This window comes from Xyrauchen texanus, chromosome 31 (genome assembly GCF_025860055.1).
Source record: "Xyrauchen texanus isolate HMW12.3.18 chromosome 31, RBS_HiC_50CHRs, whole genome shotgun sequence".
NCBI lineage: Eukaryota > Metazoa > Chordata > Actinopteri > Cypriniformes > Catostomidae > Xyrauchen > Xyrauchen texanus.
The window spans coordinates 32796345-32820925 of NC_068306.1; the positions used below are offsets into that span (position 1 = coordinate 32796345).

The window sequence follows — 24581 nt, forward strand, 5'->3', positions numbered from 1 at the left end:
TCTTAGGAACCTGATGATTAAGTCATGCTTACCCAGGGACTTGCCATCTATCGTGGTGAGCCACGATAGCAGCGACATACACCTTTAGGGTAGAAGGGGACAGCCTCCCCTCCAGCCTCTCTTGCAGGAATAAGAGCACTGACCTAACTGCGCACCTCTGTGGGTCTTCAGCTCGGGAAGAACACCAATTTGCGAACAAGCGCCACTTGAGGGCATAGAGATGCCTGATAGAAGGGGCTCTGGCTTGGTTGATCGTGTCTACGATGGTAGGTGGTGGACCGGCTAGATCTTCCGCGTCCCGTCCAGGGGCCAGACGTGGAGGTTCCAAAGGTCTGGGTGCGGATGCCAGAGCGTGCCCTGCCCTTGAGAAAGAAGGTCCTTCCTCAGGGGAATTTGCCAGGGAGGGGCTGTCGTGAGGAGTATGAGGTCCAAGAACCAGACCCGGGTGGGCCAATAGGGAACCACTAGTGTGACTTGTTCCTCGTCCTCCCTGACCTTGCACAGCACCTGTGCAAGAAGGCTCACTGAGGGAAATGCGTATTTGCGCAGCCCCGCGGGCCAGCAGTGTGCCAGTGCGTCTGCCCCGAGGGGAGCCTCTGTTCGGGCATACCAGAGCGGGCAGTGGGAGGTCTCTCGGGAGGCAAACAGATCTACCTGGGCCTCGCCGAATCATTCCCAAATCAGCTGGACCGACTGGGGGTGAAGCCTCCACTCTCCGCTGGGCAAGCATTGTCGTGACATTTATGTACGCTACCGCAGAGGTGCTGTCTAACCTGACTAGGACATGTTTGTCCCGAACTAACGAGAGGAACTTCCGCAGGGCAAAGAAAACAGTCAGCATCTCTAGGCAATTGATATGCCAGCGCAGCTGCGTGCCCGTTGCACATGGCACCCCAACCCAGTCTGGAGGAGTCGGTCGTGACCAGGACGCATCGGGACACCTGCTGCAGGGGCACACCTGCCCGTAGAAAGCAGAGGTCTGTCCAGGATTTGAATGTCTGGCAGCAGGCAGAGGTGATCGTCACACGGTGTGTGCCGCGGCGCCATACTCGTCTCGGGATTCGAGTCTGAAGCCAATACTGAAGCAGTCTCATATACATCAACCCCAGCGGCGCGACCGCCGCGGAAAAGAGATGCTCTGAACCGGGGTGAGCTTGCACTTTTCTCAATTGACCTGAAGCCTCAGGCGGCTGAGGTGCCTGAGCACCTGGTCTCTGTGAGCGCATAGTAACTCTCGGGAGTGGGCCAGTATGAGCCAGTCATCGAGGTAATTGAGTATGCAGATGCCGGCATCTCATAGCAGGGCAAGAGCTGCCTCTGCGACTTTCTTGAAGACGCGAGGGGACACAGAAATGCCGAAGGGGAGGACTTTGTACTGGAACGCCTGGCCGTTGAACGCAAACTGTAGAAAGGGTCGGTGTTGAGGCATAATTGAGACGTAGAAGTACGCATCCTTCAGGTCTACCGCTGTGAACCAATCTAGATGCTGGACGCAAGTTAAGATGTGCTGTTTCGTGAGCATTTTGAACGGGAGTTTGAGCAAAGCCCGGTTGAAAACTCGTAAGTTCAAGATTGGTCGTAAGCCGCCGCTTTTCTTGGGTACAATGAAGTAAGGACTGTAGAAACCCTTCTTCATTTCAGTTGGAGGGACAGGCTCTATCGCGTCTTTGAATTAAAGGGTAGCGATTTCTGTGCACAGGGATTTGGCATGTTCGCCGTGTACTGCAGTAAGGGGGGCGGGGGCCTGGTAAACTGAATTGTGTAACCGTACTTGCAGGAGGGCCATGGCGTGCAGGGCAGAAGTGGCATTGCTGTGGCACTGTAGGCCTTCGCGGTCAGCGAGGATGTTTTCCTACAGGCCTTGGAAGGGAGCACAGGGTGACCCCGCCAGGTGGTAGGGTTTTCGGGACACAGGTGGAGCGCAACAGCCCTATCCACTGGGGGAATTGGCGTGTACCTGTGGCCCGCTCCGCCGTCGAGGGTAGCGAGAGCGGATGAGCGAGTGGCTTTGTGACAGGTGGGGAAGGGTGCTTTCCACAGTGACGTCAGCTCATCATGCACCTCCAGGAAAAACGGGACCGGGGGGGCGTGGCCGAGAGCGGCACCCACACCCCAGGAACCAGTCATCCAACCACGATGGCTGTGGGGAGGACGTGGGTTCCAGTTCAAGCCCTCGCTTGCAGCAGCCCGGGAAAGCATATCGGTCATCTGAGCGTCAGCCTCAGCCTGGGCGTGCTGGCCCGAAGGCGGCAGCCCAGGGCAGTCATCTGCGTCAGACACCACGCTCTCCGATGCAGCGGCGAGCTCACCCGCCTCGAGCTCCAGAGGAAAGGCAGGCTGGCTTTGAGGCAAGCCGCTGTTGCCTCGAGCACAGACGGGAGTCAACGAGCGTGCCGGGGGACAGGTGGTCCGAGGGGGGGTACCCAATGGAGCTGCACCCGCTGCCATCCCCAGACCGCTTCCAGCATCCCCTTTCTATTGAAAGCAAGCCGCGACCGCAACGTTGCCATGGTCATGCCCTCGCAGTGAGAGCATGAACCATCCACAAACGCAGCCTCGGTGTGATCGCTGCCCAGACACACGAGACAACACCTGTGGCCGTCTGAAGCGGAGAGCACTCTACCGCATCCAGGAACTACACAGGGTCGGAAAGGCATCTTTAGAAAGACGCGTCCTGAAAAGGATGTTCAAAGCCGCTGTGTATTGCTCTTTTAGTGAAAATACACTCTTTTAGAGGAATCACTGTTTTAAATAACTCTCTTAGTGTTTGTTTTTCTGCGCTGTCGAAGCGCCCAGGGGCAAATTGCAATGCCGTGCAAGAAGGAGAAATAGCCGCTGTAATGCGCCATCAATCCAACAGCATGCAGAGCGTCAGAGGAATACTGGAACAGGTGTGACTTTGAAGCAAACAGCATGTACAACCATTGGCTCTGAAGACATTTTCTGAATGAACTCATAGTATTTCCTCGCCTTTATACCCTTATGTCCGGGAGCGGGGTATGCAAATACTAGCTGCCAACTTCTCATTGGCCTTTTTTCATAGATCAGAGGTATATTCGGTGCTCAAGAGAGACCCCTAGTGTCGCTTCTCCGACACAACGTCGAAGAGAGGGACAGATGGGGAACGGCACCTTTTTGCGGTTGATAGAGAGCTTGCCTGCTAATGGTTGCCAGATTGCACAACGAACGTGTCACAGTGTCAAATTCCAAACTTTGTAAGTGTAAAGATCTGATTTGGAGGATTTCACCTCTTGAAATCTGGCAGCCTCAAACATGTCTAAATCTTATTCCGATCACAGTTATTTAAAGTCTGTTATTTATCAAACATAGAAAATTTAATATTTCACTTGCATGATTAGTTCTAATAAATATATGACACAATTTATCAAAAGGGAATGTTAAGGGGGGATGGCGGTTTTACGAGGGGGATGGTTTTTTGTATGTCTTATAAATAGGGGATGGCATCTCCTTGTATCCCCCTCAACTCAAGCCCTGGTAATCAGTTACTACTTAGCACTGTCTGTGGATATTTTAGCTTCCAGTTGTGGCCTCTGGGGGAAGTGATTACAATTTCTGTAAGCACAAACCTAAAGCCATGGCCAAAAGTATTGTTAGTGACATACATTTTGTGTTTTGCAAAGTTTTCTGCTTCAGATGTTTTAGTGTTGATTCAAATTGTGTCATCAGATGCATTTTAAATAATTGCAAAAAGCTTCATTGTCCAAATTTTTTTACTTTTATCACAAAAACCAAAATTTCACTGTTTTTTGGCCCTGGCACAAAATGACCAGCTAACATAATTTCACTAATCATATCGGCAGCACCTGGGAAATTGTGAACGAGTACTAGCCAGGTGAAATCCTTCTGATTGGATTATAAGAGCAGACTGATTGCTATAAAAGGAGGGAAGAAGTGCTTTAAATCATTGTGTTCTTGTTAGCAATGGTTACCTCAAAAGAAAGATGTGCAGCCATCATCGCTTTGCATCAAAATGGCCTCACGTGCAAGGAAATTGCTGCAAAGAATATTGCACCTGAAAGAACCATTTACCGGATCATCAACAACTTCAAAGAGAGAGGTTCAACTGCAGTGAAGAAGGCTTCAGGATGTCCCAGAGTGTCCAGCAAGCACCAGGACCATCTCCTCCTGAGGAGTCAGCTATGGAACCGACAATGGCCTGTTGTCAAGAAGGGCTGCAAAGAAGCCACATCTCTCCAAGAAAAACATCTAGGACAGTCTGAAATTCTGCAGGAAGTACAAGGATTTGACAGCAGAAGACTGGTGCAAAGATATTTTCTCTGATGAAGCCCCCTTCCTACTGTTTGGGACATCTGGAAAATTGATAGTCCGGAGAAGAAAAGTTGAATGCTACCATGACTCCTGTGTCGTACCAACAGTGAAGCATCCTGAGACCATCCATGTGTGGGGTTGCTTTTCATCCAAGGGAGTGGGCTCTCTCACAATTCTGCCCAAAAACACTGCCATGAATAAAGAATGGTATCAAAACGTCCTGCAAGAGCAACTTCTCCCAACGATCCAGGAGCAATTTGGTGATGATCTGTGAGTATTCCAGCATGATGGAGCAATGTGTCACAATGCAAGCGTGATAATGAAGTGGCTCGGAGATCGTTACATTGAAATTTTGGATCCGTGGCCAGGCAACTCCCCAGATCATAATCCCATAGAGAACCTGTGGTCAATCCTCAAAAGGCGAGAGGACAAACAGAAGCCCACAAATTGTGATAAAATCCGAGTACTAACAAGGCAAGAATGGATCGCCATCTGTCAGGATTTGGCCCAGTAGCGGATATCCAGCATGCCAGAGCGAATTGCAGAGGTTATGAAGAACAAGGGTCAACACTGTAAATATAGACTCTTTGCATATAATGAATGTTTTTGCCAATAAAAGCCTTTGAAACTTATGAAATACTTATCATTGTTTTCCAGTATACCATAGAAACATGTGAAAGGATAATCTACAAATACTGAAGCAGCAAACTTTGCAAAACACAAAATTCATGTCACTGCCAATACTTTTGGCCAAGGCTGTATTTCGGTAGCAAAACTTTTGATCTACTGTTGTAGAATTCACATTACCATCAATCTGTGTTTATTAGAATAATAGAAAAAAATGTACTTACTTGGTGACATACAGTAAGAGTACAGTGCTCTAAAATTTATGTGGACAACATATGTCACATCATTACTTCTTGGGAGAATTTGAGATATGTTTGAGATCCCTTGGAATTCTAGAGGAGATGTGAGATTACTGAGTTCGTTCCTGCTTCGTGTTGGACTCCACTGCTACGTGTCTCGGAGCGGTGATTACTATATGCAGTTGGTGCCAGCCAGACATCACTTCAGTCTATTACGTGGGACTTCAGGGGATGAACTGATGCCAACTCCAACTATAAGACATTGGATACTTCATATGCTACTGTTTGAACATTGGATTTAGTGTAGACCTCACCGCAATTGTCAGGGATGTGTGCAGGCAGCTGAAGACGAGGACCACAGGATTTCCAAAATAGAAGATTTATTTGTAAAATAAACTTCTATTAAACATACAGGAACCAAATAACAAACTCCAGGAACTTCAGGGAAAACACAACCATACAAGGACGACGACCAACAAACACTGAGGGAAAACACAAGGCTTAAAAGAACTGGGACTAATGGGATAATTAACTGAACACAGGTGAAGAAACTGAACACAAACGAGGAGCGGGAAAAACTAACCGGACTGAACCAAAAGCACAAAAGACGGGGGGGAAAACAAGATCTCAAAACTGAACTCAAACACATAGAAACGTGACAGTACCTCCCCCCTCCCCGAAGGCGCGTCCTCGCGCCGTATAACATCCAAAGGGGTGGGAGGGTGGGCATCCTGGACTCCAGGACGGTCCAGGTGGAGCAGGCTGGTCAGGGGACCAGGGCGGAGCAGGCTGTGGGCGTGGCCACGACGGAGCAGGCTGTGGGCGTGACCAGGGCGGAGCTGTGGGACCCTCGGGCATCCAGGGCGGAGCTGTGGGACCCTCGGGCGGCCATGGCGGAGCTGTGGGACCCTCGGGCGGCCATGGCGGTGTTATTTTTTCAGGCCTCCGTGGGCCTTTGGCCGACCACGGCGCAGGCGTATAGCCCCCCCCCCCCAAATTTTCTTGGGGAGAAGGACAGGCTCAGGATCGGGGACTGGGTCATTGGGCCCGGGGGGAGGCCATAGGACAGGGGCCGGGTCAGGAGGCCTGGGAGGAGTCCATAGGTCAGGAACAGGGTCAGGGGCCCTGGGAGGAGGCCACAGGACAGCAACAGGGTCAGGGGCCCTGGGAGGAGGCCACAGGACAGGAACAGGGTCAGGAGGCCTGGGAGACGGAGCCAAGGGAGGCGATGGCTTAGGAGGCTCAGAAGGCGGAGCTGAGGGAGCCACTGGAGGCGGAGCCGTAGGAGGCTCGAGAGGCGGAGCCATGGAAGGCTCGTAAGGCTTGAGGGGCGGAGCTCTGGGAGGCTCGAGAGACTTGAGGCAGAGCCCTGGAAGGCTCAAGAGGCTTGAGGGGCGGAGCCTTGGGAGGCTCGAGAGGAGCCCTGGGAGGCTCGAGAGACTTGGGAGGCGGAGCCCTGGGAGGCTCGAGAGACCTGGGAGGTGGAACCCTGGGAGGATCGAGAGAAGGAGCCCTGGAAGACTCGGGAGGCGGAGCTCTGGAATGCTCGGAGGGCGGAGCTCTGGAAAGCTCGGAGGGCGGAGCTCTGGAAAGCTCGGAGGGCGGAGCTCTGGAAAGCTCGGGAGGCGGAGCTCTGGAAAGCTCGGGAGGCTCGGAAGGCGGAGCTCTGGAAAGCTCGGGAGGCTCGGAAGGCGGAGCTCTGGTAGGCTCGGGAGGCTCGGAAGGCGGAGCTCTGGTAGGCTCGGGAGGCTCGGAAGGCGGAGCTCTGGTAGGCTCGGGAGGCTCGGAAGGCGGAGCTCTGGAAAGCTCGGGAGGCTCGGAAGGCGGAGCTCTGGAAAGCTCGGAAGGCTCGGAAGGCGGGGCTCTGGATAGCTCGGGTAACTCGGAAGGCGGAGCTCTGGAAAGCTCGGAAACTCGGAAGGCGGAGCTCTGGATAGCTCGGGAAACTCGGAAGGCGGAGCTCTGGAAAGCTCGGGGGGCTCGGAAGGCGGAGCTCTGGAAAGCTCGGGGGGCTCGGAAGGCGGAGCTCTGGAAAGCTCGGGGGGCTCGGAAGGCGGAGCTCTGGAAAGCTCGGGGGACTTGAGGAACAGACGCCGTCGGAGGATGAGCTGCAGACGGCGGGGCCGCGGCGGAGCCCTGGAAAGCTCTGGGTCGGTCGAGGCTTCAGGCACTGGCTCTTGGACGGTCACGGCTAAGGGCACTGGCTCTTGGACGGTCACGGCTACTGGTTCTGGCTCTTGGACGGTCACGGCTACTGGCATTGGCTCTTGGATGGTCACGGCTACTGGCACTGGCTCTTGGACGGTCACGGCTACTGGCACTGGCTCTTGGACGGTCACGGCTACTGGCACTGGCTCTTGGACGGTCACGGCTACTGGCACTGGCTCTTGCTCGAAAACTGGCTCTGGCTTAACTGGCCTCGGAACTGGACTATATCGCCCATATCCTCCCCTGCGACCCCCACGGTTCCCACGGAACACAGCTTGGCGGGTTCCCACGAAGGCTTGCCTCCAGATCTCCATCTTCCTTTTCTTTAGGGGGTTGGTCGTTCTGTCAGGGATGTGTGCAGGCAGCTGAAGACGAGGACCACAGGATTTCCAAAATAGAAGATTTATTTGTAAAATAAACTTCTATTAAACATACAGGAACCAAATAACAAACTCCAGGAACTTCAGGGAAAACACAACCATACAAGGACGACGACCAACAAACACTGAGGGAAAACACAAGGCTTAAAAGAACTGGGACTAATGGGATAATTAACTGAACACAGGTGAAGAAACTGAACACAAACGAGGAGCGGGAAAAACTAACCGGACTGAACCAAAATCACAAAAGACGGGGGGGGGGGAACAAGATCTCAAAACTGAACTCAAACACATAGAAACGTGACAGAAATAACCTGCCGGTTGAACTAAAGTGCACCTAAATGATCTCTGCCTGCATCACCTTGGTCTAATGATGGACTACACTCTTGAAATGGAATACATAGACTATCAATTTATTGCAAACCAAAGCCTTCATCAGCAAACTAACAAAGGACAATGCATATATGTGAACTTCTGCAGTTAATCCAGGATGGACTTCAAAGACATTAGTCATTAATCTTACATTTACATTTATGCATTTGGCAGACACTTTTATCCAAAGCGACTTACAGAGGACAATCCCCCCGGAGCAACCTGGATTTAAGTGCCTTGATCAAGGACACAATGGTGGCTGTGGGGATTGAACCGTCAACCTTCTGCTTAACAGTTTAGTGCTTTGGCCCACTACACCACCACCTGTTCATACAAAATCTTTGTTTAAACACTGGACCTTAACACTTACTTAATTCACAAATTTAAAACCATGACTTATATTGCACACAAATAACTAATATTGGCATTATATTCATGCTGTATAGCCAGAGGGGAACTGGCACCCACAGTGAGTCTGGTTTCTCCCAAGATTATTTTTCTCCATTAACCAACATCTTAGGGTGTTCTAAATACAAATATTATATAATTATTTCATTTTTATACACATTTTACAATCATTTTTAATGAAACTACACAATCATAACTCAAAGACTTTATAGATTTTACATAAAGTTTTTTGTTAATGTACGATTTTTTGCAAAGGTGCTTTGAAACTATGTGTGCTGTGAAAAGCACTATACAAGTTAAACTTACTTGTCTTGATTTGGGTCTTTTTCAGGAGAAAAATCTGTTTTTGATCTCCATTTAATCTTACTGCTGTCTAGGAAGAACAATTGAGTCATTAAAGAGATCTCATTTGTGATTTGAGATGAGAAACACTGTAGGCTATAACCTCAAACTTGTCTAAATGAGTAAATCAGCAAACAATGATTGGACCACAAAAGGTGTAAGCCACAGAAGGTGACCTGACACATTAGGTGCCTGCTTCTTTGGTACAACAACATTTACCCAGCACATCTGATCCTTCAGTGACCTTTATTTATTGATCTCCAGTGTTGTGCACTTCTGACTCTGAATAAAAAAAATTTTTTTCGATCTTCTGACTAAGTCAGTCTGACTAGTCAAACCCCAATAGTGCTTACACACACTAAACAGAAAACAAAGTCACAAACCATTCTATACTTGAGAAATACAAGACTAAATAATAAACTCTAAAAGTCTAAAATAAAGGTCTGATTAAAGACACTAAAGAAGATAAAATTTATTTATGTTGTTAAAACCAGTAAATGTATTAATCATTTCCACTTTTACGTGTGTTAATTTGGGTTTATTGGGTTCAACATATTTATTTATTTTGTATTAATTGTAAAAAGTATGAATCAATTATAAATGGTGAAAAAAATATGTTGGCATTTCCAGAAGCCCAGTATGAATTATTTGATCAGAAATGTTTTGTATCTTATACCATCGATTTCCTATGGAAGACAGATCCCACCATAAAATAAAAAATAAAAGGGATAATTGTGACACAATTGCGAACATTTTTTTTCACAATTGCGAGAAATAAAGTCAAAATTATGATATAAAGTCGAAATCTGGTGACATAAACTAAATTGCGATTTATATAATATTTATATAATACATATACAGTATATACATTTATATAATATATATATATAAAAATCTGAAAAAAATCATAAAGCGAGTGTGAGTAAATTATGCCTGAATTTTAATTTTTTGGGTGATCTATCATTTAAAGACAATGTCCAGGGGCCAGTTGCACCAGCGTAAGTTACAACTTAGCCTAACTGTGGCATAAATGGGCACTAAGTCACAATTTACACACTACTAACTATGTGAGCATTGCACCATTAAACATAGGCAGAATGTAACCCTCCATATAAACTAAATATTATGGAAAATATGCGACCGTAGCTGTGTTGTCTGTTTTGAACCAACACGTGCTTGCCCTGGATCAAAGGCCGAAACCTCCGCAGGGCAAGCACGTGCTGTTTGAATAAAAAAGCAGACTCATTTGTCAAACATGACATCAATGAGCTCATGTTTTGGTTGACAAGCTTCAGTCCTTTCGACATATATATGATGAGGTTGGCAACAGAGGCGTTTCCAGCATTGAAGGACATCCAGGGCTTAGCCCAGACAATTTTATTTTCACACTAGCAACCACTTCCCTGTAGTCCAGAGCTGGTGAGAGGGTATTCTTTGAGTTTTGCTCTGGCTGGGCCTGTTTCTACAGTTCCTAAATCTTCCACTAGTACTATCCTCAACATCCTCTCTCCTCCCTGAATCATCTGTGATGAAAAGAACAGATACAGCACATAACTTATTGCAAACTAGCTTCAAACAACTAATTCATCAAGTGCTACATATTTCAAATTGTGGACCAATACCATTGAAGAAAATGTATTGGGAAGAGCAGATCAGTGGGATTGCCCTTAGATCTATCATGACTCTTGAATTTTCATGTACATTAACATAAAGTCATCACAAAAGAGTTATATTATAGTGAGTAAAGTGAGGTAAAAAAAATATTGAATATAAATAATTTATATTTTTTGACATAAATAGTCAAAATGATGTATAAGATCCTAAGTTAAAGCAATACATGAATGACTTTAGTCTAAGTTCATTGACACACTATGGCATCGAACTGTATATAATTCTCATCATCTCTATGAGAATAATTCATCTGTCAAAATCCTTTCATTAGGATCATTGAGATAAACAATGTTTCACTTTTAACTTTCTCTAAAGTAAAGTGACTTATTAATTGTTACCAGTTTCCATGCCTGATTCTGGCACTGCAACCGCTGCTGCTCCTCAGTCTGTTGCTCATCTTTGCTACACTCTACAAAACCATACAATCAAATCAAAGTGTACATTTCCTACAAATTAATATCACAAAACGAGTCACACATACATTTTATGTTAATGCTTATTGGTTATCCTTAGCGAAAACAACACCTGATAAACAAGAAAAGTGCGCTCCATACGGGGCTCGAACCGCGGTCTCCGCCGACAACGTTAACTCGGAGCTACGCATTGAGCTACTCGGAGCTATGCATTGTTTAGATGCATCAATCTAAACAAGGAGATTAGAGGCTACAACTCTTGAGGTTTAGCTACTGTGGGTGAAAGCCAGCTAGATGATGATCTTAAGACTTTAAGGACAAAAACAAATGTGAATTCTTACCCACTGACTTCTTTCGGAAAAATCCCCAAAGCCTCATTTGCTTAATTTTTGCTGTCTTTCCTGCTAATTGCCGTTAACTCTCCACTAAGTAAGGTTAGTTGATGTCAACGACTGTGCAAGCTCCTCCTCTACCTGCTGCATATTCAACAGAGAGGAAGAAACGGAGTTGCCCATAGGCTACCGACAGCAAAGAACTTATTCTATAGGCTAGATTATGCCTATGTCTATTTTTACAGGCTGTATGCAGTATGTGCAAAGCCAAAGCACAATGAAATAAGGCAACTTTGCAGAGGGTTTACATAGGCTTTTGTCTGGTTTCATATTTGTCAGTCAACTATTCAAAATACATTCGGGGCTACACTCAAAACATTCGGGGCTGAAGCCCCGGCAAAATCGGCTGCCGCCGCCTCTGGTTGGCAATTACTCTCGTTTACATTTACAGAAGAAAACATTATGTTAAAAAAATTATTTCTTCAGCATGAAACCAATCTAACGGTGCCAAGTTTCAACATATACAAAATATACAAGATATCAAAATGAATAAATGTCTATTATTCCAGCCTGTTGTATTAGTATTTATTTATTTCCCCTTATTCATTTTAAATACAGTTATTGAATATTATTATTTACACAGGCTAAATATGCCATTAATGATATCTTGTTTGCATATATAATTTATAACAGCTGAGTTACGTGAGCAAAAAAGCTTTGAACATCAACCGTAACAAGATCAAACTGAAATTGACTTTTTATCACTTCTGTGTATATATTTGAAGGCTGCTTATTGGATAATTACAAGTAAACAACATATTATGTGACTATGCACTACTTTACGGAGAGCTTACGATTATCTAAGTCTTGCCTTAAGAACAGGTGGTGCAACCAAATGAAGCACTGACTTAGTTACAAACTAACTAGTAGTTACTAAGCCCTTATTTTGAACTTTACGTCATAACTTAAGTGAGATCTTACACACAGCTGGTGCAACCCTACCCTGAACTGCACAAATATATTTATATTTTTGGAATATTTAAATTGTTAAAATGGAAGTAAACCCTGCCCTATTTATTTTAGTTAGTGAAGTGAAGCTAATGTTTCCATCATTCTCCACATTAATGATTTTGGATCAGTTGTCCTAAGTGCCAACATTCCAGACACATCAAAAGACCAGCCCATTGATTAAGCAGAAGACCAGAACTTTACCTAATTGGATGAAATGAGATTCAGGGGTGATGGATTTTGATAATTGTTGTCACTTGTTAGCTACCTCACACAGACCCTAATGTACTGTCTTGCATATTAAGCCACAGACTTCCACTTACATTGTGATGGAGACAGACTTCACAATTATCTCTTTACCTCCAAGGCAAGTTAATCAATGCTGACGTTTATCAAATTAAGAATGGTTTCCAGTGGCCTAATGAGAGATATGACAGGCCGAGATTTGATGGGAAGGGATTTGAAGACTCAAATTTCTTCATCGTGATGACACAGCTGGTAGTCTTCAAGTAATTTCTGTCAGAAACTTTCTCCTCTTGACCTTCACGTTAGCAAGAATGGGTCAGTTTTATCACAATTGCAATGCAGCTCGAGTGGTTCACAGTCCTGCACTCTTAGTGCAGCACATCTGTCAGCAATACCTTCTTTACAAATAAAAAATCTAAAAGGTTTGAAAAGTTCAAAAAGATCTGACAAAGCAGTTATAGGTTATAGGCCAGCTTTCATAAATTATTCTGAAATATGCCTTTGATGCAGATCATCACTTACCGCAGCTGCAAAGCATAAGTGAGATAATTCCCCAATATAGAGTATGTTTCAACTTCTGTCAGTTGATTTTGAACAATTAAATTCATTTATTGATATGTTAAAAAATTTAACCAAAAATATTTCTAAATTCAAATTACACTTCAAACTAAACAAAAATATAATCAAAATAATGAAGTGGTCAAAAAAAACTAAAAACCAATTCCAAACATTTCACCCTCTTCTTCCACCGGACCCTTTCGCATTGACTTAAAAATCATTCTGCGACAACAGGTGGAAAAATTTTAATAAAAATTAGACTTTCTGATTCAGTCGGTATACGATGTCCTCCCAAGCCAATCCAATCTGCAATCTGCATACTTGGTGTCTTGTGGAAACTCCAGCATGCCCACTGTGCCTGGCAAGAGGTTCTCTAGAGCACATCCTGGCTGCCCGACATGGCGGCATGACCAGGTGTTGAAGTCAGTAGCGGATACCATATGCACAGGAATACGACAGAGCAAACAGCAGCTCCCAGCAAGGCACAACATCGCCTTCGTCAGGGCAGGGGAGAAAATGCAGGTAGAGCGGAAGACCTCAACAGGGCTGCTAGCCATGGCTCGTGACTGGCAGCTGAAAGTGGATCTCGGGAGACAGCTGAGGTTCCCAGAGCACATTGAGAAAACAAGACTCAGGCCAGACATGGTCTTAACATCTGACTCCTCGAAGCAAGTAGTGATCTTGGAACTTACAGTCCCCTGGGAAGACCGCATATAGGAAGCCCATGAGCGGAAGAGGGCCAAATACCTTGAGCTGCTGGAGGCCTGTAGAGGGAATGGATGGAAGGCCCGCTGTGAGCCTATCGAGGTGGGCTGCAGGGGATTTCCAGGGCAGTCTCTGCACCGGGCACTCAGGCTCCTTGGCATCAGAGGGTTGCAGGAAAGAAAAGCCACCAGGAACATCATTGAAGCTGTGGAAAAAGCTTCAAGGTGGTTGTGGATCAAGAGGGGGGATCCATGGTGTAGCGTGCCGCTTGGACACAAGCTGGGGACTGATCAACCCCGGTTGGGTCACCCAGGTGAGGGTGTCTGATGATTAGACCCGAAACACCCGACGACCCTGGGTTCCATCACTGACGATGTGTCCAAGCCACATCATCTACATATAGATGGTGTTTCTCTAAACTAGATCATAAATACATTTGTAAATATAGACATAATAATTTTAATCATTGAAAAATAAACCATAACCTATAGATAGTTTAACACAAATCTCATAATTTCTTTTTCCAAAAATGGCTACAACAGTGATTGTCATGGTTATTATTTGATGCATGTGAGTTTGGACATGAAATTTATTACCACCTGCTGGTGGAATCTCTAATCTGCAAATATAGGAACTGAATTTAGACACTGAGCTGAAAACAGACCTGCTTTTGAAACACCTTAGCCAGTTACCTATTTCTCAGGAAAATAGCAAATTGCACTCATTAACATACAATACACCCAGTTTGCTTGCATACACCCACAGATAGCGCAGACACTCCCACCCATGGCCAACGCTTTGCAGTGGCACGAAAATTTCATTTAGAATTAGCATACTCACAATAATATAGCCTATAGTATAATATTAAAGAACACACAAGGGAAACAATGGGTATTGGGTCTTGAATGATAATGTTGTTGAAGAATTCCCTCTTGGAATTGAGCCTATCCTGGATGCAGAGCCATCTACATTATAACATTTTTAGTCAAATTTTTCTATCTATATCAGATTTTTTCCTTGACACAAATTCAGTTTTCTTTACTCTGTAATTCAGTCAACATTGGTCTAATTGCTGAGCATGGCTTAACTTATTGCCCTGAACACATCAGGACGCATAACTTACAGGGGGTGTAATCGCATTTCTATCAGACTCGTCTTTGATTTCAAGGCCTATTTCACAGCAAGCCTCGGTAAAAAATGCTTCAATTCAAGATGATTTTACAGTCTGGATATTAGTTCCTGATCTGTAATAAGCTTTGCAATTGTTATTACAATGTTGTGTCCACAGACACTAGCTACTTTCACTCTTGACACCCGTTAAATTGCTGGTACATATAGAGAAGTGCTTTAGTTTCAATATCTGTCAGATTTAATGACATTATTTTTTAACTCACGAATTACAAGCGTTAAACGGCAAAGTAATTGCATTCTCTCCTTCATAACTTTGTGAATGGCCCAAAGCAGACTCCAGCGCATCCTGACTTGTACGAACTCAAACCATTAATCTTATGACTTTGTTCACACATGGCATCAAATTTGAACTTTTCTGGTAATGTTACTGTTATTCTGGGAAATTACCAGAGCTGATTTACCTGTATTTCACAATGGATCCTGTACACATGACCTCTAAATGGAAAAATGGGATTAATTTTCCGGAATAAGCTGTAGACCTATGTGTGAAAGCACCTTCTGTCCCTTATGATGCGATACATTCAACTAAGACAGCCAGAATTTTCAACTTCCTTCTTTGAAAACTGTCATATAATGTCACTGTTTTGAAAAAGGACCCAAGATGCAGGAATGACAATGATGTAGTTTTATTGAAAAAATAAACAAAAAAACATCTTACAAAATGAACAAAACAACTTAAAAACAAAACACTCACGAAAGAGTACAAATAAAACGAGACAACAATAAAACTGAAAATAAACTGACTGGGGGTAGCTGAAATTCACAGGAACAATACAAAACAAACCGACTGGGGTAACTGGACTGCACAGGACCAACAAGACTAGACTGGGAACAAAACACTACAATCTGGCAGGGGAGATGAGACAAAGGAGAGAATAAATAGAGGAGCAGGAGATAGGATACAGGTGCTGCCCATAATCACAAGCAGAGCGAATCAGCGCTGCCATGGCAACGCTGATTGTGCTGCTGAGCAGCACCTGTGAGAAACACAAGGGAGAGAGAAACAACAGCACATGGGAGAACCTGAGAGATGGGCGGAAGAAACTGTCACAATCCTGCCAACACAAGAATAAACAGGACAGCGCGTCCACGTGATGTTGAGGTCGGCCGGGATGTGAGTGGCTCACAGCGATTTGACAGTTGAAATATGCGACCATAGCCGTGTTATCTGTTTTGAACCAACACATGCTTGCCCTGGATCAACGGCCGAAACATCCGCAGGGCAAGCAGTATTGCCAGCAACTCGAGGCAGTTGATGTACCAACGTAGCCGCGGGCCAATCCAGGGGCCGGCAGCCGCGTGCCAGTTGCATGTGGCGCCCTAGCCTGTCTTGGAGGCATCGGTTGTAACAACGACGCGCCTGGAGATCTGCTCTAGGAGAACCCCTGCCTGTAGATGCGAGGTCGTTCCAAGAGCTGAAGAGATGGTGACAGATCGGTGTGATGGCCACGCGATGTGTACCGTGGCGCCATGCCCATCTTGGGACTCGAGTCCAGAGCCAGTGCTGAAGCGGTTTCATATGCATCAACCCGAGCGGTGTGGCCACCGCCGAAGATCCCATATGCCCCAGGAACCTCTGAAATAGTTTAAGTGGAACCGCGGTCTTCTCTCTGACACTTTCAGACAGGCCAGCACTGACTCGGCACGCTCATTCGTGAGGCGCACCGTCATCGAGACTGAGTCCAACTCCAAACCAAGAAAAGAGATGTTCTGAAGGAGCTTGCTCTTTTCCCAGTTGACCCGAAGCCCTAGCCAGCTTAGGTGAGTGAGCACCCGGTCCCAGTGTGCACAACACATCCCAAGAGTGAGCTAGGATTAGCTAGTCGTCAAGGTAGTTGAGAATGTGGAGGCCTAGTTCCCTTAACGCGGCATGGGCAGCCTCTGCGACCTTTGTGAAGACGCGAGGGGACAAGGACAGGCTGAAAGGGTTTGAGTACCGTGCCACAGCTCATCACCTTCACGGGCACCGAATAAGAGGTCGAACTAGCCCTGGGACGAGCCGGCGCACTCATCCGAATGACTAGCCGGGACAAAACGATCATGCTGGGGAATGGGAGGTCCATTTTACCGGCGGAGGTGGTCCCATTGGGGTCCCCGAATCACCCCCAGTGCTCGCTGCACTGGCCTCATACCCAAAGGTAGAAGGACCGAGGGTGGGAGCTGCTGGGGTGGCTTGCTTTCATACGAATGCGAGCCATGACCACAACGTTGCAATGGTCATTGCCTCACAATGAGGACATGATGCGTCCACGAAAGTTGTCTCTGCGTGGGCAGCGCCCAGGCACGAATGACAGTGATCATGGCCATCAGAAGACAAGAGGTATCGACCACAACCAGGAATAACACACAACCGAAAAAGGCATCTTTAAAAAGACGTGTCTTGAAAAAGACGTTCTGATGTGTGCCGCTCTTTTAGGAATATATTCTCTTTTATGAAGGAAAATGCTCTTTCAGAATATACTCTTGTGTATAGAGTACAAGGGCGATCTCTGCAGTGCACCCGTGCAGAGAAGGGAGAAAGCCGCTGTAATGCGCCGTAAGGATCCAGCAGAGGTGAGGGATGGAAATCGCTTGCTCAGCTTGAACCATCGACCGTTGGGCTCCGAATAGAAAATCTAATGAGCGGTATGCACGTCCCCTCCTTTTATACCCATATGTCCGGGGGAGGGACATGCAAATACCACTCGCCAATTGGCCTTTTATCAAAGATCAGAGGTGATTCCGGTCCCTAAGAGTGACCCCTAGTATCATTACATCGACACAAGGTCAAGTGAGTGACAGATAGGGAAATCTTGATCTCTGATTTCACAGAGATGTGGGTTTATATTAAAACCATTTCACAAACATTTGCAGAGATGTATGTGTTAAACATGGTAAATTATCTTTTCTGTTTCTTAGAATTTTAACATTGCCGTAGTGTTTCTTTGTGCATCAGAACAACATAACGCTACGTGGTCAGAGATCAGGAAATCAAGAATGAATATCCCACATCGGAATTGACTGGAAGCATTATATACGTGCATGCTACGTTTAGAGTGAGACATTTGGTTGGATGAATGACTACTCACTGAATAAATGTTCACTGTAGCAGGACATGTGATTTACAATATATTAATATTATTATATTATATTATATTATAAAAATAGAAAAAATACAGTAAAATGTTTGATTTTTAGGAAATCTTTGGTTGTTATTATTATGTTGTACTTTTTATTGCAGATTTTATTATCATGATAAAAACGTTGGTCACCATTTGATGTCCAATGTCCTAAAGCAAAACCAACTGGAGCAGGAGCACTTTCTATGTGTTTAGTTATTACGAGAACAGCATCTCTCAATTGTCTGAGTTTGCATGATCCATATTGCTAATCTGCACCTCCAGACTTACTCTCTGCCCCCCCCCCCCTCCCCCCCTCTCTCTCTCTCTATTTTTCTCTCTCTCTTTCTCTGGTAGTGCATTATGCAGCTGCTAGGCTAAGAATTAGCTAGGTCCCCTGATGGAGTTAGCAGGGGAGCAACTGCATCTAACAAGTGGAGTGTCAAAGCTGTCATGGCCTAGCTAAACAAATCGGTTTAAGCAGGACAACACCACTCCATCCACCCTTGCTTTTTTTAACCAACCCCCTACTGCCACTCCATTCACTAGCTACCTGTTCCTGTTCTAAAAACTGGAATTTTAGGGGTAGGCCTAAATATACAGTATGTGTTGCTACTATGTATCTGCATCTTTGTTGTTTGCTCAACCAAAAGCCCAAAGTATATTTCGGTTTAACATGAATGCTTAGCATCTGCGTACAGTCGTATGTTCAGCCTTTCAAGTGTATCCTTCATTTGACTGTGCACTCATAAATAGTTGGTTGGCTCATGTGTGCTACAACTGCTATGAGATACTGGAAAATGTATTTTCAGGAGTTTAGACCCATAATGATGCCTTTATATTCCTTAAGACATAAGGGTAACAATTGCAGGTATTTCCTGACCTCCTCACCCACGCGCTCTTGAGGTGCATATCCACTGTTGTTGTTTCCTCCTTCATCTACTGTTATTTACCAGCCATTATATCTTCTTCTAGAGATTCTTCGTGACTCAATTGTGAGTGTTACCACCGTGTGGACCCATTCATTATTGCAAATAATTCCAGGCACATGTACATACTGTATGTTTTGAGTGCGGGCAGTTAAAAAAATCATGCAGCAAGCATTCAGTGCTAGAGCACATTGCTGATGACGAAATTTCCTTTTTTATGAATGACAGTCTTTAACACATCAATAATATAAGATACTGGAATGATCATTGTCTTATTTACACTTGATCACAGCATGCATTTTTACTGATCAGATGTTTCAGACTTGTCAAAGAAATATTAGTTGCATTTTTTGCTGTTTGGAATTATTATCATCATGGAAGTGAACTCTGTTATATTTGCATATAGCAGTCAATAAACAGGAAATCAGATTTATTTCTGTTTTTCTGAGACACATTTATATGGCCAAGTGTAAATGGAAAGTGCATATCCAATAAAATATCAATCCAATCAATCAATATGCATGTGATTAAGTGTAAATAGGCCCTAAATGTTTCCCGATATTGTTCTGATCAGTCTTGGAGGCTGAAACTACTTGTTTTTTAAGGGTAGGACAAGGTGAATTTCTCACTGCAAGTTCTGATGACCTGATTCATGGCACTGTAGGCAGACTGCAGTAAGTCCTCGGCCTGTCACAGCCAATGATTAATTGTCAGTCACTCTAACCATGCAACAAATTGGTAAATAAATTTGCCTGCAAGGGATTGCACTCTGGGTAGACATTGCATCAGAGCTTTGAAGCTTATAAATAGCAACTGGTGTGCTGTGCTAGAGGCAAAGCAATCTCAACAGGCTTGGTGGAGTGTGTAGGAGTCTGGGTTCAAACTTTAGAAACTTTGGAAACACTTTCTAAAACTTTTCTAAACTCCTTGGTGCATGCTGTTTTCAAAAGCTTGGGCTGGAGGGTGAATTGATTGAATTGAATGACATTAGTACTCTTTTGACTCTATAATCAAAATGAAAGTTCAGAAATATTGCACTAATTTAAGGATAGTCCTTCTGTTGCTTTTATAACATTTAAACATATAGGGGAGAACGGGTTAGTTGTCATAAGGGCATTATCTCAGGGTAAGGTCTCTGTCAGTGGTTTTGCTGTTTCAAACATATTGTTCAAAGCTGTCATATATATATATCCCCCTGTGTGGAATCCCTCCGCCCTGCACATAATATATATATATATATATATATATATATATATATATATATATATATATATATATATATATATATATATATATATATATATATATATATATAATATATTTTTGTGAATTCTATTCTCCAAACGTAACTTTGAATATCATTATATTTTATGTTGAGAAAACAAGTGAGCACAATTATATCACCTGGATTACTGTGCATTCAGGCAAGGGTCAAATATATAATGTGGGTAGATTTTAACCAAAAGATTGGAATTTGTTCTCAGGACAAGGGCATTTTTCATATATGTCATCTAGGCAAGTTGGATACAATCCATTATTTCACTTCATGTTGACCAAAAACAATGGTTTGATATTTTGTTTTAATTAATTGTTTTGTGTTTATTAGGCTCAGAATCTCCCTCAGAGTATCAGTGTAGCAGAACTGCAATGTTTGTTAAAATCAATTAAATAATATCTAATGTTCATTAAATATGGGCAAAAACTAGAACAATAGCTGAAACTGTATCACAACAACTGTTTGGCTTGATTTCTTTTTGTATTTTTTGCAGTTCTCCAAGTAAGTATTTAACCTGTAATATTTCCAACATGTTTAATGACTGATAAAATATTACATCCCTGAAAATCTAAACTTTTTAAGGCTTTTATTAAGTGTAGCAATTGTCGCTGAGCAATTGTCGTCAAACTTTTTCTATTATTCTCACAATGAAGCCTTTTTCGTAAATCAAACTATTCCAAATTATTTTCAGCAGTTTTCTGTACTGTTCTGTCATAAAATATATAAATGTTTTATGGTATTCATTGTATATTAAATAAGCTATGTTACATAAAGATTGGTATTTTTTATTATTTTAATTATAGCAAATACAAGTATATTTTCAATATCAGTAGCTGTCATTAGTTTGCAATAGTGAATTCAGAACTTCCAGTAACTGTCTAAAACAAAAACAGTGGTGTAATTTTCCTAGCAATTCCAAGCATTGCAATGTTGTTGCTTTTCAAAAATTCACCTCAAAACAAAATATTCATTTAAAAAAAAAGTTTGTAGAACTTTATAATAAGGTTACATTTGTTAACATTAGTTAATGGATTAGGTATCATGAAATAACAATGAACAACAGTATTTATTCATCTTTGTTAATGTAGTTATTAACAATATAGTAATTGTTCATTAGGTTATGATAGTTCATAGTGCATTAACTAATGTGAACTAATACAACACTGAATTTTACTAATTTACTAATGTTATTAACTACTGTTAACAAATGGAACCTTATTGTAGTGTTACCTATTTTTCATAACCTGTGGCTTCCTAAAAAAAAGAAAAGAAATAAATAAACTTGTTCAAGGAGTAGAATATTTCCATCTATATTTATGCTTGGGTCTCTGAGAGTTAATAGCAGGTTCTCATTGTGACAACTTACCCCATATTATAAGGGTCCCCAATGGGGCAGACCTTGCAGTTGTATTGGTGAAGCTGGCCTTGTGTAGGATCTATATTAATTTAATGTTAATGTAAAAAAATGCTAAATAAATTAATTTAAAAAGATGAAAATTAAGAGACTTTTCTCTTTTGCTCCAAATTGTTTCACATACAAAAGCCCTAAAACATGGAGTGGAAACCCTGCCATAGCTAGAGCACTATGCATTCAGCCCAGTACCTAGCATACCATTTGATTCTCATGGGAGATCCTATTATCATGCTAGAGTACAGATAAAACTGTAGGATTTCTGATTGAGATGCACTAAAGAAAAAGCTATTTATTCAGAGTATATGGCTTTATTAGTGATAATGTCCACCAAGAAAACATATATGCTCTTACAAAATGTTTGTAATTTTACAGTATGATAAATTAAGGCAATAAATAAAATAAAAAAAGATGGGGAAAAAAGCTAATTTAAATGACTGTCTTGTGAAAATCTGTAAACGTTTTGAATATGGCAGCTATGATCTCTTTAATGGCTCGGTATTAAGTCCATTATGTGCTTTCTTCCATTGTGCCTTGTTGTGGCAGGGCAACTGCTGGTTCGGCAGAACATTAGCCACTACCGGCCTAAAGTGGTTGGTGTTTTGTTACATCATAAAATGTTATGATAGCCATTATAGAAAGCCATCATCATCTGCCACTCCATTGAGATGCTCGCCGAGATAGACAGAAAGATGGGGGAGGGGGCTTCTCTCTTTGAGAAAGCATTACTTACCAGGTAAGAAAGTCTTTCATAAAGTCTTTCAATGTCTGGGTATGTACCACAGGTACAGATTCAGAAAAGTAATATTTTATTGGAAAGTTCACCCAAAAAATAAAATTCTCTCATTATTTACTCACCTTGATGCCATCCCAGATGTGTATTTCTTTCCTCTACAGACCACAAATTAAGATTTTTAGAGGAATATATCAGCTCTGTAGGTCCATACAATGCAAGTGAGTGGTGATTAGACCTTTGTGGCTCAAAAAAGCATGTAAAGGACACATAAAAGTAGTCCAGTGGTTAAATCCATGACTTCAGATGCAATATGATAGGTGTGTGTGAGAAACAGATAATTATTTAAGTCCTTTAAATCTCCACTTTCAAACAGCCCTCCTAAGCGTTCTTCTCCTCTTAAGAGTTCTTCTTCTTTTGTTTTTGGTGATTCGCATTCTCTGTGCATATCGCTACATACTGTGTAAGGAGGAGAATTTATAGTAAAAACTTGAATATTAATCGTTTCTCATCCATCATACCGCTTCTTAAGCTATGGATTTAACCACTAGAGTCGTATGGATTAGGCCTACTTTTATGCTGCCTCTAACTTCAGAGTTTCAGTAACCATATTCTTCTGAAAATATTCTTCTAAAAATTTAAATTTGTGTTCAACAGAAGAAATAAATTCAGACACATTTGGGATGGCATGCGGTTGAGTAAACAATGACAGAATTTTCATTTTGTGGTGAACTATTGCTTTAAAAAACGCTTTTACTGCAAAACATCAACTGAGCATTTATATAAGATGCTGTAAAGAGTAAGCAATATTTCTTGGATATTGATAAACAATTTACACAACAAATTAGAAAGCAGAAACTGAAAACCGAGTGCGCCGTCTAGTGCTAATACAAGGATAACGCAGATGTGAAAGCGCGCCAAAAAAGAAGAAATGCTCAGGCAGAGGTGGCAGAGCATGGAAATAGCTCACGAAATGCAAGTATTGACTAAATATTAGAGAAGAAACTTACGGTAAAAGACGTACTCAGTGTAACTTGACCATATCTTGTCGTCAGTGTGCTGGTTGACGAACGAGGCCGTCACTGACGAGTTACACGCCATCATCTGGAAGCCACATTCCGAGAGCATATCAAAAGAGCGCTCCAGGTGTTTGAACTTGAGGTAAAAGCGGGACGTGTACCTGTCAGGGGTCCTATCTGGGTCCCTGCTCTCATTCAAGGTCTCGCCAAAAACTTCTTTGGCCAAAGCAATCCTCCCACATATCATGATCCTCGGCACCCTCCGAAATTTGGCATCGGTTTGACTCTCCCTGCCCATCGTGCAAGACCCGCGATATCCGACGGTTATGAACCCACTCGTTCTGTCGGCGGGAACGAGCGTGGCCGGGGGGCACATTCGCTGGTCGCTTCCTTGAGACCCGTCCTCGTAATCACTGTGGATGTATTCGTCGGGACTGGGCTTCAAGTCGTCATGGGTCAAGAGTTTAGCCAAGTCGGGTAATTGAAAGTACTCCGCTTCTTTCCTCAGTCTCCCCTTCTCCGGGAAATGGTCGGGGAGGACGACTTGTTTGTCTCTGAGGTAGTCTAAAACATATCTGAATAAAAACCCATCCCGGTCGATGAAGTAACGGCCTTTGGGGTCTCTGGCGAGATCATTTGACGCATTATTTTTAGTTGAGAATATTTTTCCCAGAAGCGAGCCCGGGTGGCTGATTAACGTGATGTGGCGAGTATAGTACACCTGTCCCCCGACATTGAGTTCAATAACGTCCGGAAAACTGTTGTGGACAGAGCCTTGATCTTTGCCCGTCGGCTGAGCTCTTGAGTTTCCACTTAACGCCATTGTTTCAGTCATATGTGCTTGGAAATCGTCCTATCCACACTGAAACAAGATGGAAAACTTCGCTCTAGAGCTTCGGTAAAGGTGTAGTAAATGCAGTCGATCTAATATGCACAAAAATAGCTGATAAAAAAAAGCATTTCAACAAAATACATAGGGATGTAAATTAGCATTGTAAAATATTGTGTTCTCCACAGATGACAAAATAAAATAAAAAATCCATAAAAAGGACCAGACGAACGGCGAAATATCCGAGGGAGAACGAGCTACACGCGCACACCAGAGAGTCGCACCTCGCGAGCGAG

The 24581-nt window shown here is 43.4% G+C and overlaps 1 protein-coding gene across 1 annotated transcript in view; it reads right to left on the bottom strand.

Annotated features, from left to right (window-relative positions):
- Window positions 1–24291, bottom strand: part of LOC127625423 (BTB/POZ domain-containing protein KCTD16-like) — a 149848-nt gene extending 125557 nt beyond the window's left edge. The window contains exon 1 of the mRNA XM_052100716.1: window positions 23448–24291. Within this exon, the coding sequence (XP_051956676.1) occupies window positions 23448–24291 (844 nt within the window). The remainder of the gene's footprint in view (window positions 1–23447) is intronic.
- Window positions 24292–24581: the final 290 nt, after the last annotated feature.